Consider the following 19181-nt stretch of genomic DNA (forward strand, 5'->3'; position numbering starts at 1 on the left):
TTCAATTAAATAATTGTATTATTTTATATTGTTAAAAATTAAATTTACAAAACACTTTAATTTTAATTAATTAATTTTTCAACTATAAATCATCGTCGGCTATATAGCTTAATTTTATAAGACTTAATATTATTTATTATTTTTTGTTGTCTTAGTATTATTTGTTATTTTTATTTTGTCTTAGTATTATTTGTTATTTTTTTTTGGTAAAATATGAAATATTATTTGTTATTTTTATTTACGGAAACCGATCATGTCATCACGGTGGAAATGTGGAATAATGAAGCGCGCGAAATGGAAGAAAAGCAAGCCTAACCTAATTTTCGGCATTCGTAAAGTCACAGAATTCATTAATTCACAATCTGAAGTGTAAACCCTACCAATGTCCATGGCGAACAAAGATGCTACTAGACGGGAGCTACTCGAACGGTGGAGAGGCATCGAGGAGGAAGAAGGGAACGCGGACGACGATGACGTTGATCCCTCCATACACCGTCGTCTCCACCTCCACAAAGAGCAATGGTTCTCTCACTTATTTCTACTTTTATGTCTTAAGCACCACTAACAAATAAAATTTAAATCAACTAATAACTATTTGTTTTAATAATCATATATGTCTAATGAATTTTTTGTTGTCCAGTTGCTGGAAGAAAAATAAATATAGAAGCTAATGCTTAAACTGAATTTTTACTGCAGTCTGGGCTTACGCATTATACATATTTGCCCTCCCCCAGAGTAATCACCGGATAAAACCTGGGGAATTTAAATAACAATCAAATAAAAATTTGACTGTTAACATAACCATTAATCATACTTGTGATTTGTAGTGCCTCATGAACAGGTGATTGATTGTTGGGATTGTGTTATTCTTTTGTTCTGTTTCAAAAGAAAGAAGTTATTTCCTTATCACGACAGTGTTGCCTTGCTGATCCATATCTTCTGACCCTAGGCATAGTTTCCATAACACGTTTAATTATTGCCAGGTTTGCAGATGCATATAATTTTCTAATTTCCTCGCCTAGTGAAAATCATATTTGGTGTGGTTTATGGGATATAATGGGGCCTCTTTTGGAGACTTTTTACAATTACTACAAAGATGCCCGCCAAGATTCACCACTCAGGCGGCTATGGAAGAGAATCTCTGATGAAATGAGGCACTGCCTACAGTGCATTTCTCAGCATCATCAAGCCCAAGACATGTATAATACGGAGTATGAGTCTAGCTCTATCGGTCCTCTTCTAGATATCTTGCGAAAGCTTGATTATGAGAGGGTGACATCACATCTGAGTGATATCAATGCGAGAATAACAAGGAAAGAATATGATTCTGCTCGTGATAATGCTGAAGTTGTTAATGTCTTGTATGAGGTTGTTGCCCTTTCTGATGCTTTGCTCTGTCACTAACTATTGAGTCAGTATGGTTGATATACTATTTTAATCTATTTATTGGAACTGCATAACCTGATAGCGCTTCTCTTTATAAGTAGAGTTTCTTTTGTTGCTCCTGCATAAGTACAAGAAGTATGCTGAATGTATTATTATTATTATTATTATTAAAATGTCCAAATTTGTTTTTTTGTTTTCCTTGGTATACTATTACATATCTCATTTAGTATCTGTGGTGGAAGGAAAAAAATCCTCTATACAAACATGCCATTGTGGCCTAAGGTGCTGCCATAACAGGCATCCCTTACCAAGGTGCCTATGGCGGTTGTCAAAAAACCCGCTAGGCCATTCTGCCATGGCCGCCATTTAACAATACTGTTTTGTATTAAAGTCTTTTTACTGGATGGATCGAGATGTTCAAGGAGAAATACAAATTGAATATTTTTAGTCGGAGAACAATAGAAATTTATTCAGTGCTGAAGCAGTTACTCTGTTGATGTTATTTTAACTGCTCTTATTTATATCCTAATTTTATTTTGCTTGTGTATGAATTTTCTAATTTGAAGTTCAGAGTTTATCAACTAATTTATCTCCCTCCATAAAATGAAATAGGTATTGATGTTCCCAATCCTCTTAGATTATCAGCCTCTATTCACTGAGTTTGAGTTGTTTGTTGAAGCTATTGATAATAAGCACGAACTGGCATTATCTGGGCATCAACAATTTCCGGTAATTTTTTATTGTCTTCCTTGCCATGTATTTCTTCCTGTAGATCCATTATTTTATATTTTTTTTACACAGCGAACTCTTTATCTTCCAGGGAGTGTATGCGTTATTTTTTTGCAAGAGAAACGTTCGTTCTGTTGGATACCGCCTAGCAGGATCAATGGGAAGAATAAGGTACTCATTGTTGGTTGACATGAAAAAGCTTCAGCTATGCTTGTTGTGTTTTACTGATTACATATTGTAGTTGATAATGCTGTTGAAGTTGTTTTCTGAAAGCAATTTATGTGTGTAAATCCCAGAAAATTTATTTAATAATGTCGTATCTCTACAAGGTTTTTTGATTCAACTATGGAAGATGTGAACGGCGAACTCACATTTTTTTAAATGCATGGTAGGATATTGTTATTACCAGTTACCATTGGTAGGTTCATGGAAATATACCTTGGTTCTTATATTTTATTCGTCACTGTATTTAGATCTATATTTCTCCTTTGAGACATTTTAAGCCTTTCTGTCTTTTTGGTAACAATTAACAATCATGTGTGTTTGTAGGAGAGCAGCAGACTTGGAACCTCTGCAACCATTGCTTAAGAAATTTATTGGCTGTTTAGAGGCAGATACTTTGCCATTGGTTATGGAGACTTCAGCACCAAGAACTCCGCTGGATCGCATATCCTTATGGATTGGCATCAGATCCCTGTAAGAAGTGTGCTTTTTACTTTTAAAAGTATCAAGGTTTAGCCTAGTTAGCTCTTTTCTAACATTTTCATGGTACTATTGGATGTATGTTTTGTGAAGACTCGGTTTCTTGGATCCTCCTGCTTTTGAAGAAGGGATATTGGAAAATTATCCCTTTTTTCTTGATATTGTACTCAATCATATTAGCGGTGATTCACTTGAATTTTCACATGCTGTTACTTGCTTGAGATTACTTTTCGAAATGCTTGGTACACATTTTCCTTTTCCAATTCCAAAAGTTATTTTTTTTTTTCATTTAATTTAAAGTTATCTTCGTTTGGCTGACATTTTCTTCTGGTATGGTTTAAGGCTGTAAGCTTTGGTTAAGCTCTACACTGTCTCCAAGTGTAATGCGCAACACTCTACTTGGTCAATGCTTCCACATTCGCAATGAAAAAATCCATAAAGATATTTTTGGTCTATTCCACCCCTTTCTACAGGCATGTGCATAGTGATGTGGTGTTTGTTTGCTTGCACTGTGTGTGTGTGTGTTTGGGCGGGTGGGGGGAGGGCTTGTTCTGCTGTTGACATTATTTGGATGTCTGATAAAACGTTTCAGTCTCTTGAAGCTTTGCATGATGGGGAGCATGAAAAGCAACGTAGACATTTTCTCTATTTTCTCCTCCATCAAGTGCCAGTGAGCAGTAACTTCAGCATTCTAACAAGAAAGTTGGCATGTCAGGTTATTCATTTAGATTTTTGCATGTTGACTGTTGTGTGCCTTGTGTTGTTTTAGTAATTTATGAATGCTAGTTGTTTTGGCTTATCTTAGTTGCTATATTTTCAGATAGCACTTCTTATTGTACACCGAGGTTACAACATGAACCCGCCATGCCCTCCTTTTGAGTGTGCACATATGTGGTATGTAGTCAGCTTGCCCTCCCTCTTCAAAATTAAAATCTGGAACTAAGAAGTTATTGTTAATTGAAATAGAAATAAATTTACATATCTTCAGTTTAGCAATGCAGAAATTTGGGACTAAGAAATTGATTGAAATGGATAGAACTTCAGAGAAAAGGATAAGTAAATGGCTCTATAGCCATAGAGTTTGTGTGTGGAAACTAAATAGATGTTTCAAACAATTTTTGTTTTGTAGCTTGGGAGTTTGTGAAATTTTGTGGCCACCTAGGTCCAATTAAGGAAGTCTCTAAAAGAACTCTTATATGCAGTTTGAAGACTAACTTTGGGTTGAACTAATAGCTCCTTAAAGAAAGCGAGTTTGAATGAGTTAATATTTAATTTTATATGTTTGATAGGAATCAACTAGTATAGAAGAAGAAAAGAAAGAATTTTGTATTGAGATGAATGAATGTTACACTTTTAGGTTATTTGAGAGAACTTGATCCCTCCCTAGACCAAGATTGATTCACCAAAAGAATGCCCTTCACCTCACCCTTCTTCCTATTTATAGGCAATATGCCATATTTCTTAAGTATGTGTAAATAAATATAGTGCAAATATTTTTGCGGGTATACTCACGTTCGTATCCTTTGAGTGGGTAATTACCCTATCCATTGTGGGTAACTTTTACGGCTATCCATTTGATCTATATTACTCACTTTCATCTCTAAGTATGAAAACAAGACAAATATAAGAAGAAATAGTGGCTACATACTGTTCTAGCAAATAATTTAGAATGCAGTCTGCTTTGGATAAAAACTCTATTTACCAAGACAAGGAAATCCTTATATTCTTGGATTACTCTTCTGTTCATTACCTGATCATTTCTCAACATTTGTGTTGGACAGGGGACCTTCGCTTGTCTCATCTCTGAAGGACTCCTCGCTTCACAGTTCTTTGAGGCAACCTGCTTTTGACCTTATACAGACTATCATAGTATCGGATGCTACTGCTTTAGTATATTCAGTGCTGAATTGCTGCACAACTCGTAGCATTGATAGTACCATGGCATATGAGTTCCTTAAGTTGGAAGATGAAAGTGATGATACTTGGCCACTGTCTATTCCAGATGGTAAACAGCTGGATTGTAAAAGTTCTTGGAGTGAATTCAATGTGCAGAGTGGAATAGCTTCTCAAGAGTGCCGAGAGTGGATGTGCATTCCAATGTTATGGGCTGATGTTTTAGTTGATATCAGTCCCTCAATTCTCCCACTTTCATTTTCCAAAGCTGTTTTTTGGGCACGATCTCGTTTTCCTATGGTAGAACTTGAGAGCAGTGCTGAAATGATGCTTCCAGTTAGATCTTGCCTTTCATCTTTTGCTGCAGAAATATCCTCTTCATTTGGGTGGAAGGTTCCAACTGGATCTGATGATGGTGGAGATGGAAACAAATCAAAGAATTCAGTTGAAGTGCTGACAATGTCTTTTCCTTTAATAAGAACATTTAACAGGTTTTGAACACCAGCTTGACTCCATATTCATCTTATGCTATATCGAAGTCTGAGTGCCTTGTGTTTTAAAGTTAGAAGTAGGTTTTTAATTTATTGACTAAATTTTGGAGTTGCACCTCAGGTTCACTACACATTTTCTAGTTCAGATGAGACAAGGAGAACTTCGAAGTCAGTGGATTTGGGAACCACTGATGAGTGAAAGCTTGATCCTTTCGCTATTGGATCCAAATGATGTAATATGGCAAATTTATCTAGAACTTATTGATCATGGTTATTGCGTTTGTTGAAATGCAATGAATTTTATTCTCATTATTTTTCTTATTTATGCAATACAGCCTAAGATATGCACTTTGCTTTTTCCATGCAGGATGTTAGACAGTTTGGAAAGTCTATGTTGGAGCAAGTTTCAGATACCCGTGGTCTTTCTTGTGGACTGAAGTTTCTTTGTTCTTACAGATCCTCATTGTGTGCAACTATTTTGGGCCTTAAACATGCTATGAAACTGGTAATATTTTCAGCTAATGTTATTGGATAGTAATGTGGTTGCTATCTATCATTTCTTGGTGTGTGTGTATGTAAAAGAGGAAAACTCATTAGAGAATACATAAATACAACTTTTGGGAAGGATAGAGATTATTGAAACAGAAGCTAGATGCTCTAATCAAATACCCTCAGAACTGCAAAAGTTACTGCATAAGAATTTCGGCCTCCCTATTCTTACAATAACCTTTAAAATGTTGCACTGACTCTACAGTTCTTGAAGTGTCCAATCTGATTGGGGAATTTGATCTTTAGATTTTATGGACATGCTTATGTGCTTGGGGAATAATGAGTTACTGTAAATTGGATTGTTTCTTGTGCACAAGAGTAAATTCCCCAATCAAGTTAACTTGCTTACAAAATTGATTTTTTGTAAAATCTAATAGACTCACAGACTTCCATAAACTTGCTTAGAATCGTGGGTTTGAGGACCATTGAGCGAGTCTACAACATCATGATATTTTATCCTACACATGCCTAAAATGATAGCGGTCCAGTATATGTTTTTTCAAAATTTTTAATGCAATAACTTAATTTTCTTTAGTGCACAAAACACTATCCTCACAGTTGTAGCACTTGATTGCAGTAATGCATCAAACATCTCCGCGTGAACTCATCTGCAAAAGAGGTGGAAGCTGTTGTATTGAGTCTCTACCACATAGATCCCAACATATAAAAAATTTGTTTTTAAATCCAAAATTGATATGCCATGTGAAAGTTCAGAGAATTTTATGAACTCATTGTAAATTCTGTTTCGATTATTAGTAAGAAATGAATCAGTTAGTTACAATGCAGTGTACTCAGTACTTATATAGTCTGAGTCACTGTAGGAACTGTCTATACAGACCTAGAGCCAATGGGTGAGTGACAGCTGTCCACTCACTCTTAACAGAAAGGGAAACTAACTTTAACCACCTAAGGTGCAGTTCAGTAACTAAAGTACAGTGCAGTACAAGAACAAATGAATTGCTTATATCTATATCTCTTACATTACATGCCAAAGCATCATTATGATAACTGACATCCCCGAGCTATGCTAGCCCATCAACTACCACTGATCATTTGTCCAACATAGACAAAAATCACAAACCAGAAAACAAAAACAAAACCGTTATTGCAGGTTATCAATGAAAGCCAACTTTGATGAGCTGAACACTGGGCTCTATACAGAGTTGAATTTAGTTTCACGGAAACCTAGTCCCACCCTTCCTCACTCCTGTGATTTTGAACCTGCTGATTTGTCAATTTGTCCATTGATTTTGAACTTGTTATTCTATATGTATGCTGAGTTGCGAACCTATTTTGTGATTTGTGAATTTATGCATCAATTTTAATCTGTGATGGTCTGATCTGGTCTTGTCTGGTCACTGGATGTTTATTAAATGTTAAATATTTACTATGCAGTATGCACATAGTGTTAAATAATAGTTAAACATCAATTTTGTATTAAATAATCTATTACAAGTTAATGAGTAGAGTCAGCAGAGCTTCCGCGAGTGCAGATTGTAGAGTTTGACAACCCTGGTATTGTAGAGATTGTAGAGTTTTTCAATATTACTAATATCACTGTGTTTCCATGCTAGGTCCAACTGGATTCCGTACTGTTGAAGTTTAATACTTTACATCATTTTTGGTTTCTTTTATGCAAATTACTCAAAGATGAGGGTGTACTTGGTCCAGAGTTGCCCGAAAATACACTCGTTGACTTAGAGGGGCCAAAGTTATCTTCACAAGGCGGGTTTTTGAAGCAGCCAACTTTTGATTCTCTACCAGTGGATATTAATAAACATGTTATCATTGTTGAACTAAAGATAAAGGAAAAATTCAGTTGCTTACTATCTGAAATGGCGTGGCCTATTTTCTGTAGATGCCTGGTAAAAGGCAAGGAATTTGTTGATTACAGTTTCTGCCAGGTATTATGTCATTTTTTTTCTTCTTGTGGTTATGTTTTGTAGCATTTTAAAATACTGTTATTTCAAACAAGATTCAGCACGGTTCTTTTATATTGCTTTCATCATTTGATGGCATGCAAGTATGAAATTTTTTGGTTACTGTCCATAATTTATTAATGAACATTTTTTGTAAATGATTTATATGTCAATCTTTGCTGCTGTTTTCTGAGTTCAGGTTAAAATTAGTAATTGAGATTTCATCACAATTGGGTTTTATTTGGCTTTCCCCACTTCACTCTTTGTAATTTTATCTCTTCATCTCAATAAATTTGTTCTCTTACAAAAAAAAGTTAGCTTCTTTACTTTTGTAGTTTTGAGATCATCTAGGTTGTAGAAATATGAAGTTCGTCACCTTTATAGTTCCTTATTGTTTCAGATGACTTGTGTGCGGTTACTCGAGATTCTTCCTGTTCTTGTTGATAAACTCTGCCTATTTGGTGGAACAGAGCTTAAAAATTTCACAATGCTAGTAAAAAATAAACTGGGTGTCATATGGCTTCACAATCTCATGGAATGGGGAAAGTCATCACTAAGAGTTGTAATTGTATATTGGAAGCGAGCACTTAATTATTTACTGAATCTGTTCAAAGATTCTTGTAATGAAACTTCTGCATCAGCAATCATGACAATTGAAAATCTTATTACAAGTGGTGAGTTTATTTCTATCCTTTTGTTGTACTTGTTTCCCCCCATGATTCTGAGTTCTATGCCGTTAATATGTTTTGTTTTTGTTTTGCATTGTCAATTTAGATGGTTATACCTTGGAAGAATTGACAAAACAGGTCTCGCACCTGTCCACGTCTCTATGTAGGGAAGACTCTCTTACTTTTCAGGAGGCAAATGTGAAGCTCAAATCATCGGTATCTAAAAGCTTGCCTTTTGAAAAGAACCGTTCAAGTTCTGATATTCACTCTTCATCCATGGAGGATATAGGTGTACAAAATTTGGACTCTGAAATAATGACGGGCAGAAAAGATACTGAAACCATCGTTGTTATTTCAGATGATGAAGCTGAACCAAAAGTTTTTTCCAATGCCATTTTATCAGTTAGTGAAACAGGTCAGAACTCTGCTGGCAACATAATGCCTCATACTGCTGGTAATAGTTTATCGCCTTCTGACCATGCAATCCAAAATGTTTCGTACATGAAAACTTCCAAGGGAACGAAGGAGACCTTCCAGAAAAAGGATACTACTGAAGTTTTCAGTCTTTCTTCTCAGAAGCGAGGCTCTGGTAATTTACGTAATAATCCCGTGGTTACTCCGTATATTGATTCCAAGGGCCCAGAGAGTTGTAAGAGGGAAGCTATTTCAAAATCCAACGATAGGGTCAGTTTGATAAAAGCTTCTGTTGAAGCTGCCAGCACTAAAAATTTGAATAAAACTTCCAGTATTAAGGCTTCCAAAATTAGTGATTTTCGGGACTCTGATGAGGATCTACTAGAGACTGCATTGAACTCTGTGGGACGTACCCAATTGTATGTACCAAAGCCTACTTCAATTTTGAAAAGACAAGTTATTAAACTAAAAACTATTCATGAAAACAGATCCGGTTCTCTTCATAAGGTAGAGGACACAATGAGAAGATTCAAGCCACCAAGTTTGGATGATTGGTATAAACCTATTCTTGAAATAGATTATTTTGCAATAGTAGGTTTGTCATCTGCTAGAAAAGATGAAAACCGAACTGTTAACAAATTAAAGGAAGTTCCTGTATGTTTTCAATCAGCGGAACAGTATATGGAGATATTTCGGCCATTAGTTTTGGAGGAGTTTAAAGCGCAGCTTCAAAATTCTTTTCTTGAGATGTCTTCATGGGAAGAGATGGTTTATGGAAGCCTCTCTGTGATGTCGGTAGAGAGAATTGACGATTTTCATATTATTCGTTTTGTCCATGATGATGGTGATTCTGCAACATGCAGGAGCTTTTCAGAAAATGACTATGTTTTGCTAACGAAAGATCCTCCACAAAAATCTAATCATGATGTTCATATGGTCGGAAAGGTATACTGCTCTCTAAGTATGATTTATCTAGTGAGCTTTCTCTCTAGTCTATGAAGTCCTGCAGTTGATTGTCTTGGGCTATGCATGATAGAGTAGGTGCAAAATGTGAAGGGAAATCTCTTCATATTTGCATTGTACACTAAAATTGCTGAAAATTTGAAATCGTAACATAACTCTTTTGCAGTCCACCGCACATATGCTGGCCACTCCGGTCCGAGATGGCAATGAAAAGTTAAAACCTTTTTATCCCACTCAATTTTCACTCTCCTCTCTATTTTCTTCCTACTCAAACAAGTTTTACCTTAGTGTGTCTAACAAATAATGATATTATTTTTTTGGCAATTTTGCATATGGATCCACTTTATTCATTTATTGGCATTATCATATTTCGTTGAGAGCTTTACCTTATATGAAGAATTGTTTAATCCTACTTGGTAAGTCTCAAGTAAAAATATATTTTATTGAATTGAAATATGTTGGCAATACATCAAATATAAATATATACTAGATTATTAAACAACCAAATCCTATTAGTACTCATATATAACTAAATCCCTATCAGTTCTCATATATAACTAAATCCCTACTAGTACTCCTATACAACTGAATCCCTATACTTTAGGGATATAAAACAGAAACAGATTTTGACAGTAAGCCATGTCCATTTTGCTGATAATTGATTGCTAATCCGACGTACCATGAGTTGTTTCACTACGAATTCTAGTTACTAATTGTTGGGATTAAAGGTTAAAGAAGAATTCAGAGAAAAGGTAAAAAATTAACATTCTGAAGAAAGCTGAATATAAATTGTGTTATTTCTCACTTGACATTTCCGTCTCCCTATATTTATCAATGAGTGAGCTACAGGTAAGATCAGTTACATTCTGGTAAGACTGTTCAAAGTTATGTGCATTTGGGTTGCCTTTTTGATGAACTAAAATTAGCTGGCTCCCCAATGTGGCAAACACTTCCCTCAAGCCAAAGTGGTTTGGCTTCTCAATGCAACTTGAATAAGAGAAACCGAACAAATCTGTGTCATGCTAAAGCAGTCAATATGTGTTTGCAGGTTGAAAGGCGCGAAAAAGACTATAAAAGAAGTTTAAGTATTGTTCTCATCCGGTTCTATTTTCAAAATGGTTCTTCACGTTTAAATCAAGCTAGAAGGAATCTCACTGAACGTAGTAAATGGCATGGATGCCGAATAATGAGCATTACCCCACAAATTCGAGAATTTCATGCATTGTCATCTGTAAAACACATCCCCTTACTTCCGCTCATTTTAAATCCCGCCGAAGATTCCTTTTGTCTTGATAAATGTAAAGAAGTAGATCTCAGCAAGTTGTGCCAGTCATTGCAGCAAACTCTGCGATCATCGTTTAATGTTACTCAGCTCCAAGCAATAAGTGTTGCTATTGGAAGAGCTAAACAAAAGAAAACTGTTGAATTATCTCTTATTCAGGGTCCTCCAGGTATGTGGTCCACCCTGAGCTATCTCTTGACTTTGCAGATCTTATAATTTTTGCACTTACGTTTTTATTCAGAAGTTTGCATGTATATTATGTATATGTAGGAACTGGGAAGACACGTACTATTGTTGCAATTGTCAGCGCCCTTCTAACTTCATATCCACATAAGATGAATGTTCTAAAAAGTCCTTTAGATGAAAACATGACACAAAGTTCTTTTTCTCCCTATTCAAGACCAAAGATTAGCGAGAGTGTTGCCATTGCGAGGGCGTGGCAGGATGCAGCCATGGCTAGACAATTAAATGATGTCCAGAGTCCTTCAAAATCTTTCGAAAATTGTGCGAGACAAAGGATTCTAATCTGTGCTCAATCTAATGCTGCAGTAGATGAACTGGTATCAAGAATTTCAAGCCATGGTCTTTATGGAAGTAATGGCAAAATGTACAAACCTTATCTTGTGAGGGTTGGAAATGCTAAAACAGTCCATCCAAATTCACTACCATTCTTTATTGATACACTTGTTGATCAACGTGTAGCAGAAGAGAGGATGCATTCAAAAGACGGGAATAATGATTTGAGGGGAGTTCCATCAGCATTGCTGCGGTCTAATTTGGAGAAACTGGTCGATTCTATCAGGTTCTATGAAACAAAACGTGCTAACTTAAGGGATGGGGATTCTGATGTTAAAAGTCATATGGGGGATGACACCAAAATGTCTGATGCTGAAATTGGAATGAAGTTGAGCAAAATGTATGAACAAAAAAGACAAATATATAAAGATCTTAGTAATGTTCAAGCTCAAGAGAAGAAAGCCAATGAAGAAACCAAGACTCTTAGGAATAAGCTTCGGAAGTCTATACTAACGGAAGCTGAAATAGTGGTAACTACATTGAGTGGATGTGGTGGGGACCTTCATGGAGTTTGCTCCGAGAGAATATTATGCTCCAAGTTTCGGGGTCCATCTGAACATGCCCTCTTCGATGCTGTTATAATTGATGAAGCTGCTCAAGTATATATATCTCTGTTCTTCTATAAATAATTTGACTATAATCTTCTAGTTTCCATTTTGCCTTATGACTTGTTTCTGTTATTACAGGCTCTTGAGCCAGCTACTCTGATTCCTCTTCAGCTTTTAAAGTCAAGGGGAACCCAATGCATTATGGTAAGACTTACTAACTTAAATTTTTGAACTTCTGATATAGGGCTAGTGGTTAGACTTATGTTTGTAATTTATTCAAGGTTGGGGACCCAAAGCAGCTTCCTGCAACTGTGCTATCAAATGTTGCAAGTAAATTTCTTTATCAGTGCAGCATGTTTGAACGTTTACAAAGGGCTGGGCATCCTGTTATTATGCTTACCGAACAGGTACTTATTTTGCTTCTGGATGTGATCCTAAAATGTGCTTTAGAAACTATAAATTTTGAAGCCTCTTTGCATGACATATATTTCGGTTGATGTGAAAGAAATCGTGGTCTAAATTGGCCAATGTGAAGATTCAGTTTTTGCTAGAATGCTGAAGTCATGTGATATATGTAATTTACCTCACCTACTTAATGGGGAAATACTTTGTTGGCGTTGAATGATTGAATCAAACAATTCAGAAAATGATGAGGTGCAACTTATATCTTATATTATAGAATGATAATTAACAGAAGATAATTAAAAATAAAAAAGAAATATAATTTTGGGATAGATTTAATAAATCATAGTCCTAGAATATGGGTTTGGACTACTTGAGACTGAAAATCTTGTTTATATTATGTGATAAGTACCAGGGAAAGGAAAACTAAATCAATTCAATCAAGATATAATCATATAATATCCTAACGTATACTAATCTATTCACAATATCTCTCAACACTCCCTCTCAAGGTGGTGTGTATAGGTCATCTCAGTGGCGAAGCTAACATTAATTTACAAGGGGGCCAAATATAAAAAAATACATTTCTAAAAGTAGTATATCAAATTTAGCCGATCAGCTCAAAATTCACAGTAATTTTTACTTAATTATATAAAATGTTAATTAAAGCATAACAAAAAAATAAAAGCCAATGATAGTTCTTTAGGAAAGTTGAGTTTAATGACGCTTCAAAGAGTCAAATTCATTTATAATTGACTCTGGCTAACAATGTCTTTTGCAAGAAACTCGTTGTCCAGTTTGTTTGAGTCTTTTCTTAATAACTTTTATTGCTAACAAAGCTCTGTATGTAAACTTATAGGTATGCAAGGGACTCAAACCAATAGGAATAGATTTACCAATCAAGTGATCATTTTTTTACTTTACTATTTTTACAATTTTTTTGCAAATAAACTTATTTGAGGTAGTTAAATATATATTATTGGGGTAGCTAAATATAAAAATATAAACTTATTTTACTATTTTGGGTAGCCAAGGTCACTCCATCCCAACACTAGGCTTCGCCCCTGCATCATATCAATCCATACTGTCACGTATTTAAGTTATTTGAGGACTTTAGAGGCTTAGTAAAGATATCGGCAACTTGATCATTGGAATTGACAAAGGAGGTTCTTATAATTACTTTAAGAATCTTTTCTTAGAAAGTTAAAGTCAACTACTCAACCTCTATATGCTCTGTTCTCTCGTGAAAAACGACATTGGTAGAGAAGTGCAAGGCTTACTGGTTATTGTACACAAGTTTGGTCCGGCCAATTTCATAAAAATGAAGTTCTTGCAGTAAGTGCTTCAACTACAAAAGCTTACTTGTGTCATGAGTTATAACTCTAGTACCATATTAGGTTTTTTATATTGAGCCTAACTCTTCCTTACTAAACCGACTTGTAAAATGAGGGATGTCTCTTATAAACATATTTATATCTCATCTAATGCGTGACTCTCAACACAGTGACACACCCCTTCATGCCCAAGACTTGACATCAACATGACCCGAGTGGCCCAACGGATCTTGAATATGCTTTGATACCAACTTGAGACTGTCAATCTTGTCTATATTATGTGAGGAAAATGTGCGCGCACGCATGCACATACATATATATACAGATGAGCCGCCTATTCAATCCCAAGAATTAGGGAATAAATCAACTAAGAAATGAAAACTAAATCAGTGCAATCAAGCCATATTCACACAATATCCTAACTCACAATATCTCAACAACTGGTCTAACTCATATCCAAAAAACTAACTTGTGAGGCCAGGCCATCGTAAGAATTCCTGTGAACTCAATGCTACTTTTACTGAATTCAATTGTATTTGTAGACCACAAAGTCATTCATGCTTTTGATAGTGTTTAATAACAAACCACTTTTCCTAAAACCCTTACAACTTATACTTTGCACCTCATGATTCTTAAAGTCGTCTTGTTCTATTTAATCAATAGCGGCGTTGCATAGCGGCCCCTAGGAGCTATGTGAAATTCGTTCTATTTGTTGAGTTGCAGCGTTGCATAGCCAGTATCTAAATATTAGCTTTTATTTGTGTATGGTACTATGGTATAAATATCTTGTATTGTACTTTCCTGAAATTTCGACATGGCGGACACACTGCTACCCGCTATCCACTACCTGCTATCCTGCAATAGTGTTTTGAGACTGGCCACTACACTGTTATCCACCATTGACTACATAGGTCTTGTTCTTATATATTTTCGTCATTTTTGTGCAGAGGGTTATATTTTTATTCTACTCTCTTTTATGTTAAAAAGCTGAATTCCTTCCCTTTGATTTTCTCACAATGGCAGTATAGAATGCATCCCGAGATATGCAAGTTTCCTTCGTTGCATTTCTATGACAACAAATTACTAAATGGTAGTCAAATGTCTAGCAAATCAGCACCATTTCATCAGACCGAGGGTCTTAGGCCTTATGTATTCTATGATATTATTGATGGGCGGGAAGCTCGTGGGAAAAACTCTGGTGCCATGTCGCTTTGTAATGAACATGAAGCTGATGCTGCAGTTGAAATACTTAGATTTTTCAAGAAAAGGTACCAATGTACTCTCTCTCTCTCTTCTCTCTTATCTTTATGTTTATTATGATGATTGCTTACAAAACTCTATATCAATGCCTCCTAAGGTACCCAGCTGAATTTATTGGTGGAAGAATTGGCATTATTACTCCATACAAGTGTCAACTTTCTCTTCTGCGATCTCGTTTTCTTAATGCATTTGGATCTTCAACCATAGCCGACATTGAATTTAACACTGTGGATGGTTTCCAAGGTAGAGAGGTGGATATATTGTTACTTTCTACTGTAAGAGCAGCTCATTCAAGTACTGCTGCATCTGAAATAAACTCTAGCTCTATTGGATTTGTTGCTGATGTAAGACGGATGAATGTTGCCTTGACAAGGCCCAAGTTATCACTTTGGATTTTGGGTAATGCAAGAACTTTACAGACAAACCATAACTGGGCAGCTCTTGTTAAAGATGCTAAAGAAAGAAACTTGATAATGACAGCTAAGATGCCGTATCATTCAATGTTCAAAACATCTAAAAATAATTGTGTGTTTGAAAATTCTGATAATCATGCAAAACCATCGAAGCATGAGAAGAAGGTTAAGGATAGTGGCCACTATGTACCAAAAAAATTGGTTAACGAGAGTTATACCTCTGAGGGGGAAAAGAAATGTGTTTCTGAAGTCAAGGACATGAATAAGGGGAGGCGGGATGAGAATGATTTTTCAGTTTTGGGAAAAAATGCTCTATCCAAGGGAAGAGATTCCAAAAATAAGCATATTTCCATAAAGAAGGATACAACATGTCTAGATGGAGGAAGAGAAGGGAAGTATAAAATGAAGATTAGCTCGGGAAAGACACCATCGAGTAAAAGGCAATCAAAATTTCTAAATTCAAGGAATGGTTTAGACCATCGGATGGAAAAAACAGGTGGTGGACACGAGGCATCAAAACTTTCAGAATCAGAAAAGCTGGCTACGTATTCCACAGGGGATAGGAGCAGTTCTATAGAAGTTTCTGCTTCATCAACAAAAGGATGTCACATAGAGAGAAAGGCAGATAATCAAGGTAGAGTTTCTAATCAAAGTTTGGTTGCTGAAGTTTCAAAAAGGAAACAGCAGCGTGAAGCTGTTGATGCTATTCTTAACTCATGTTTGATATCTACGAAGAAAGATGAGAGACCGACAAAAGCTTCCGCAAAAAGGTCTTTGTCCTCATCTGTTGCTAACAAAAGTATGAAACCACCTAAGAAAAGAAGTGGTAAACTTTCTTATCTATGCTTACTAATTTTGATAATATCTGATGCTGTTTCCCTTTAGTTGATGTGAATGTGATGATGCCATGAAAACAATATTGTTGGAGCCTTGATAACAGATATTAAGTCTTTCTGTTTTTTTCTTCCTAGCTTTACTTAGAATCAAGAAGGGAAAATAAAATCGTAATTCTTGTAACCTAACTCCTAACACAATTATATTAATATTCTATAAAATTCATATAACTTATATACTTATAAAGTATGTGAAATAATACTCTCCAAGTCATTTGGGCCAAGGTGTTTAAGCCAAGAAATAATACTTTCTTGATTAAAAGGAGTTTGGGCTATATGTCTCTGTTGAAGTTAAAGAAAGGATAGAAAGAATAAAGACTAAAATATGATTATATTGATGCTGATGAGGATACAAAAATATTAAGCAGTAACCCCTTATTTATAGGGATACAAGACTCTAATTCTATTAAAATAGGGAACTCTAATTCTATTAAGTCTTAAGCAATAGTGTAAGATAGGAAGCTAATCATTCGAGATAAACCAAGATACTCTAGTATAATACCAAGATATTATAAGATATTTCATATGTTCTAACACTCCCTCGAGCTAAAGTTTACTAAGCTTGAAGTTGTTACAAATAAACCACATAATAGCAGCTTAGCTGTGGGGCTAACAACACGAAAGAACCAAAAACACCCAGTGAAAGAGAACCACAAACGTGCAGAAAAGAACCAGCATCACCCAAGGAATTAAAATCTGCAATGAACTAGCAGTACCATATGCGAAATATGTAAATTGTAGTGAAGATTACTTATCCCTCGAAGTGTCAACAATAGTTGCAATTTATTATACTGCAAAAATTTATAACATTCTTTCTTCAGATTGCAAATAAAAAATGGTTGTGTTTTTTTTATAAGCAAACATTAAGAGTAGTAAAAGCTGGTTATGTGCTTGTTTGCATATCCCCCTAAATTTGAGACTTTTTCAGTGAGACCTGGTGAATGAGCACGGGATTATGGAAGAAGCAATTTTTCTTTGAGGATTAAGGCTGAAGCTTTATTTCCAATCCTGTTGCGATCACCTTTGACATGGCACTTGGATGATGATTTTCTTGCTGCTCGATGGATGCGTTTCCATCAATGATCTAATGGTGAGTGGATTTTTATTTCTGTAACATGAAATCACTGATGGATGCTGACTAAAATGAGAAACTATAGGTATTTGTATATATGGAGGCAGAATTGTGTAAATACAAGAAATTTTGTTCATAATGGGATAACTGTATCCTTTTTTGTTCATCTAACTATATAAAGGCAATCGCTTTTTCTGTGACTTTTTCTTCTTCCTAATTTACCCTTTACCCTTTAGTAACTCTTATAATGCAATACAATAACTTGTTTAACCCCCTTTTAAAACAGGAACTGCATTTTTGGGGAAATAAAAATTACTCCTGTGTAGAATTGTGTTTCATATTTATTTTATGTATGAATTAATGGTGTAATAGTCACGTAATACATGTGAATACACTTTTCCGCAATAAAAAAGGACAAGCAGATACAATAGTTCCAGATTGAAAGCTACTAATGAATAAATGGAATTGACTGCATTATACAACTTTTTCTTTATTTTACATGTGAAAATTAAGATATTCTGATTCATTTAACCGATGACTCTGTTCATCTAATCCAAGTGCATAAGATATTACAAATGAAGGATTCCAATGACTGCATCATACAACTTTTTCTTTATTTTACATGTGAAAATTAAGATATTCTTATTCATTTAACCGATGACTCTGTTCATCTAATCCAAGTGCATAAGATATTACAAATGAAGGATTCCAATGACTGCATCATACAACTTTTTCTTTATTTTACATGTGAAAATTAAGATATTCTTATTCATTTAACCGATGACTCTGTTCATCTAATCCAAGTGCATAAGATATTACAAATGAAGGATTCCAATTTCTTTTTATAATATAATAGAAGAAGGTGAATTTTTTTTTGGCTAAGATTAATAGTTTGATAAAATGATATTTTTATATTGGAATAATATGTGAAGAATCTTGTAATGATTTTTTCATTTGGTTAGAAAAATAAAGTTTAATTAAAATAAAAACTGTAAAATATAATAAATTAGTGGTTTAATTATAATTTTAGTTATTCTATTTGTATTAATTTATGAAATTAATTTCTTTATTTTAAAAGTCGACAATTTTGATTCTTTTATAATACAATATTGTAGAGTAATTAACACCTATAAGTAAAATAAAATACTGTAAAAATTTAATTTTCAATTTTAAATTTTTTCATATTTTTAATTTAATTATTACAGAATTCAATATCACGTTATTTAAAAAATGTTAATTTAACTTGATTTAAATCGTGTTTCCAATATCCATGAATGAGGCTCACTTGAGCCTCCAATTTCGCAAAGGGCTTTGCTGAAACGGGCCGGGTTTCGAAAAATAACACGTTTCTTTAAAAGAAGAAAAAATATCCGCAAAGAAACAGATGATGAGGGCGAAAATATGCAGGGAGAAGAAGACTTGGCGGCGCTAAGTTTGTGTCAATGCTGTAACCTAACAGTCAAAAGGATAGACTTTCCCTGTAGTATGCCGGAACCCCCAAAATATCTCTTATCAGATCTTAAATTTGATTAGCTAAATTATCGGATTCAATAATTAGATTCTGAAATTCGATGGTACTTTCATATTATTCTTTATAATTTAAAATTTTCTAAAACTGTATTTCTTCTAAATCCACGTTAAAATTTCATTTTTTAATTTATCAACTCTTAATTATCATCAGAATAGT

The 19181-nt window shown here is 34.7% G+C and overlaps 1 protein-coding gene across 3 annotated transcripts; it reads left to right on the top strand.

The window, feature by feature from the left end:
• The first annotated feature begins 248 nt into the window (after positions 1–248).
• On the top strand, positions 249–17694 carry LOC101504865 (uncharacterized). Of its 3 annotated transcripts, XM_004488912.4 has the most exons (22): positions 249–522; positions 984–1368; positions 1999–2115; positions 2207–2286; positions 2665–2811; positions 2911–3059; positions 3160–3290; positions 3410–3532; positions 3638–3711; positions 4599–5201; positions 5323–5434; positions 5569–5706; positions 7325–7654; positions 8070–8343; positions 8444–9696; positions 10763–11165; positions 11267–12171; positions 12259–12324; positions 12402–12527; positions 14880–15124; positions 15214–16355; positions 17351–17694. In XM_004488912.4, exons 1-22 carry the CDS (start codon positions 383–385, stop codon positions 17365–17367), a joined length of 6960 nt encoding a protein of 2319 aa, XP_004488969.1. In that variant the 5' UTR covers positions 249–382; the 3' UTR covers positions 17368–17694. The 3 variants fall into 3 exon arrangements, with proteins under 3 accessions (XP_004488969.1, XP_027191415.1, XP_073223792.1); XM_027335614.2 differs by lacking the exon at positions 984–1368; XM_073367691.1 differs by lacking the exons at positions 15214–16355; positions 17351–17694 and having other exon boundaries at positions 14885–15065.
• The last annotated feature ends 1487 nt before the right edge of the window (positions 17695–19181 follow it).

The sequence above is a fragment of the Cicer arietinum genome, chromosome 1, assembly GCF_000331145.2.
Source record: "Cicer arietinum cultivar CDC Frontier isolate Library 1 chromosome 1, Cicar.CDCFrontier_v2.0, whole genome shotgun sequence".
Classification (NCBI taxonomy): Eukaryota; Viridiplantae; Streptophyta; class Magnoliopsida; order Fabales; family Fabaceae; genus Cicer; species Cicer arietinum.

Coding starts and splice junctions, on each gene's coding strand:
- LOC101504865 (XM_004488912.4), top strand. CDS start 383: ATGTCCATGGCGAACAAAGATGCTACTAGACGGGAGCTACTCGAACGG. Junction 5,435..5,568: donor CGCTATTGGATCCAAATGAT/GTAATATGGCAA, acceptor TTTTCCATGCAG/GATGTTAGACAGTTTGGAAA. Junction 11,166..11,266: donor TCTTATTCAGGGTCCTCCAG/GTATGTGGTCCA, acceptor ATGTATATGTAG/GAACTGGGAAGACACGTACT.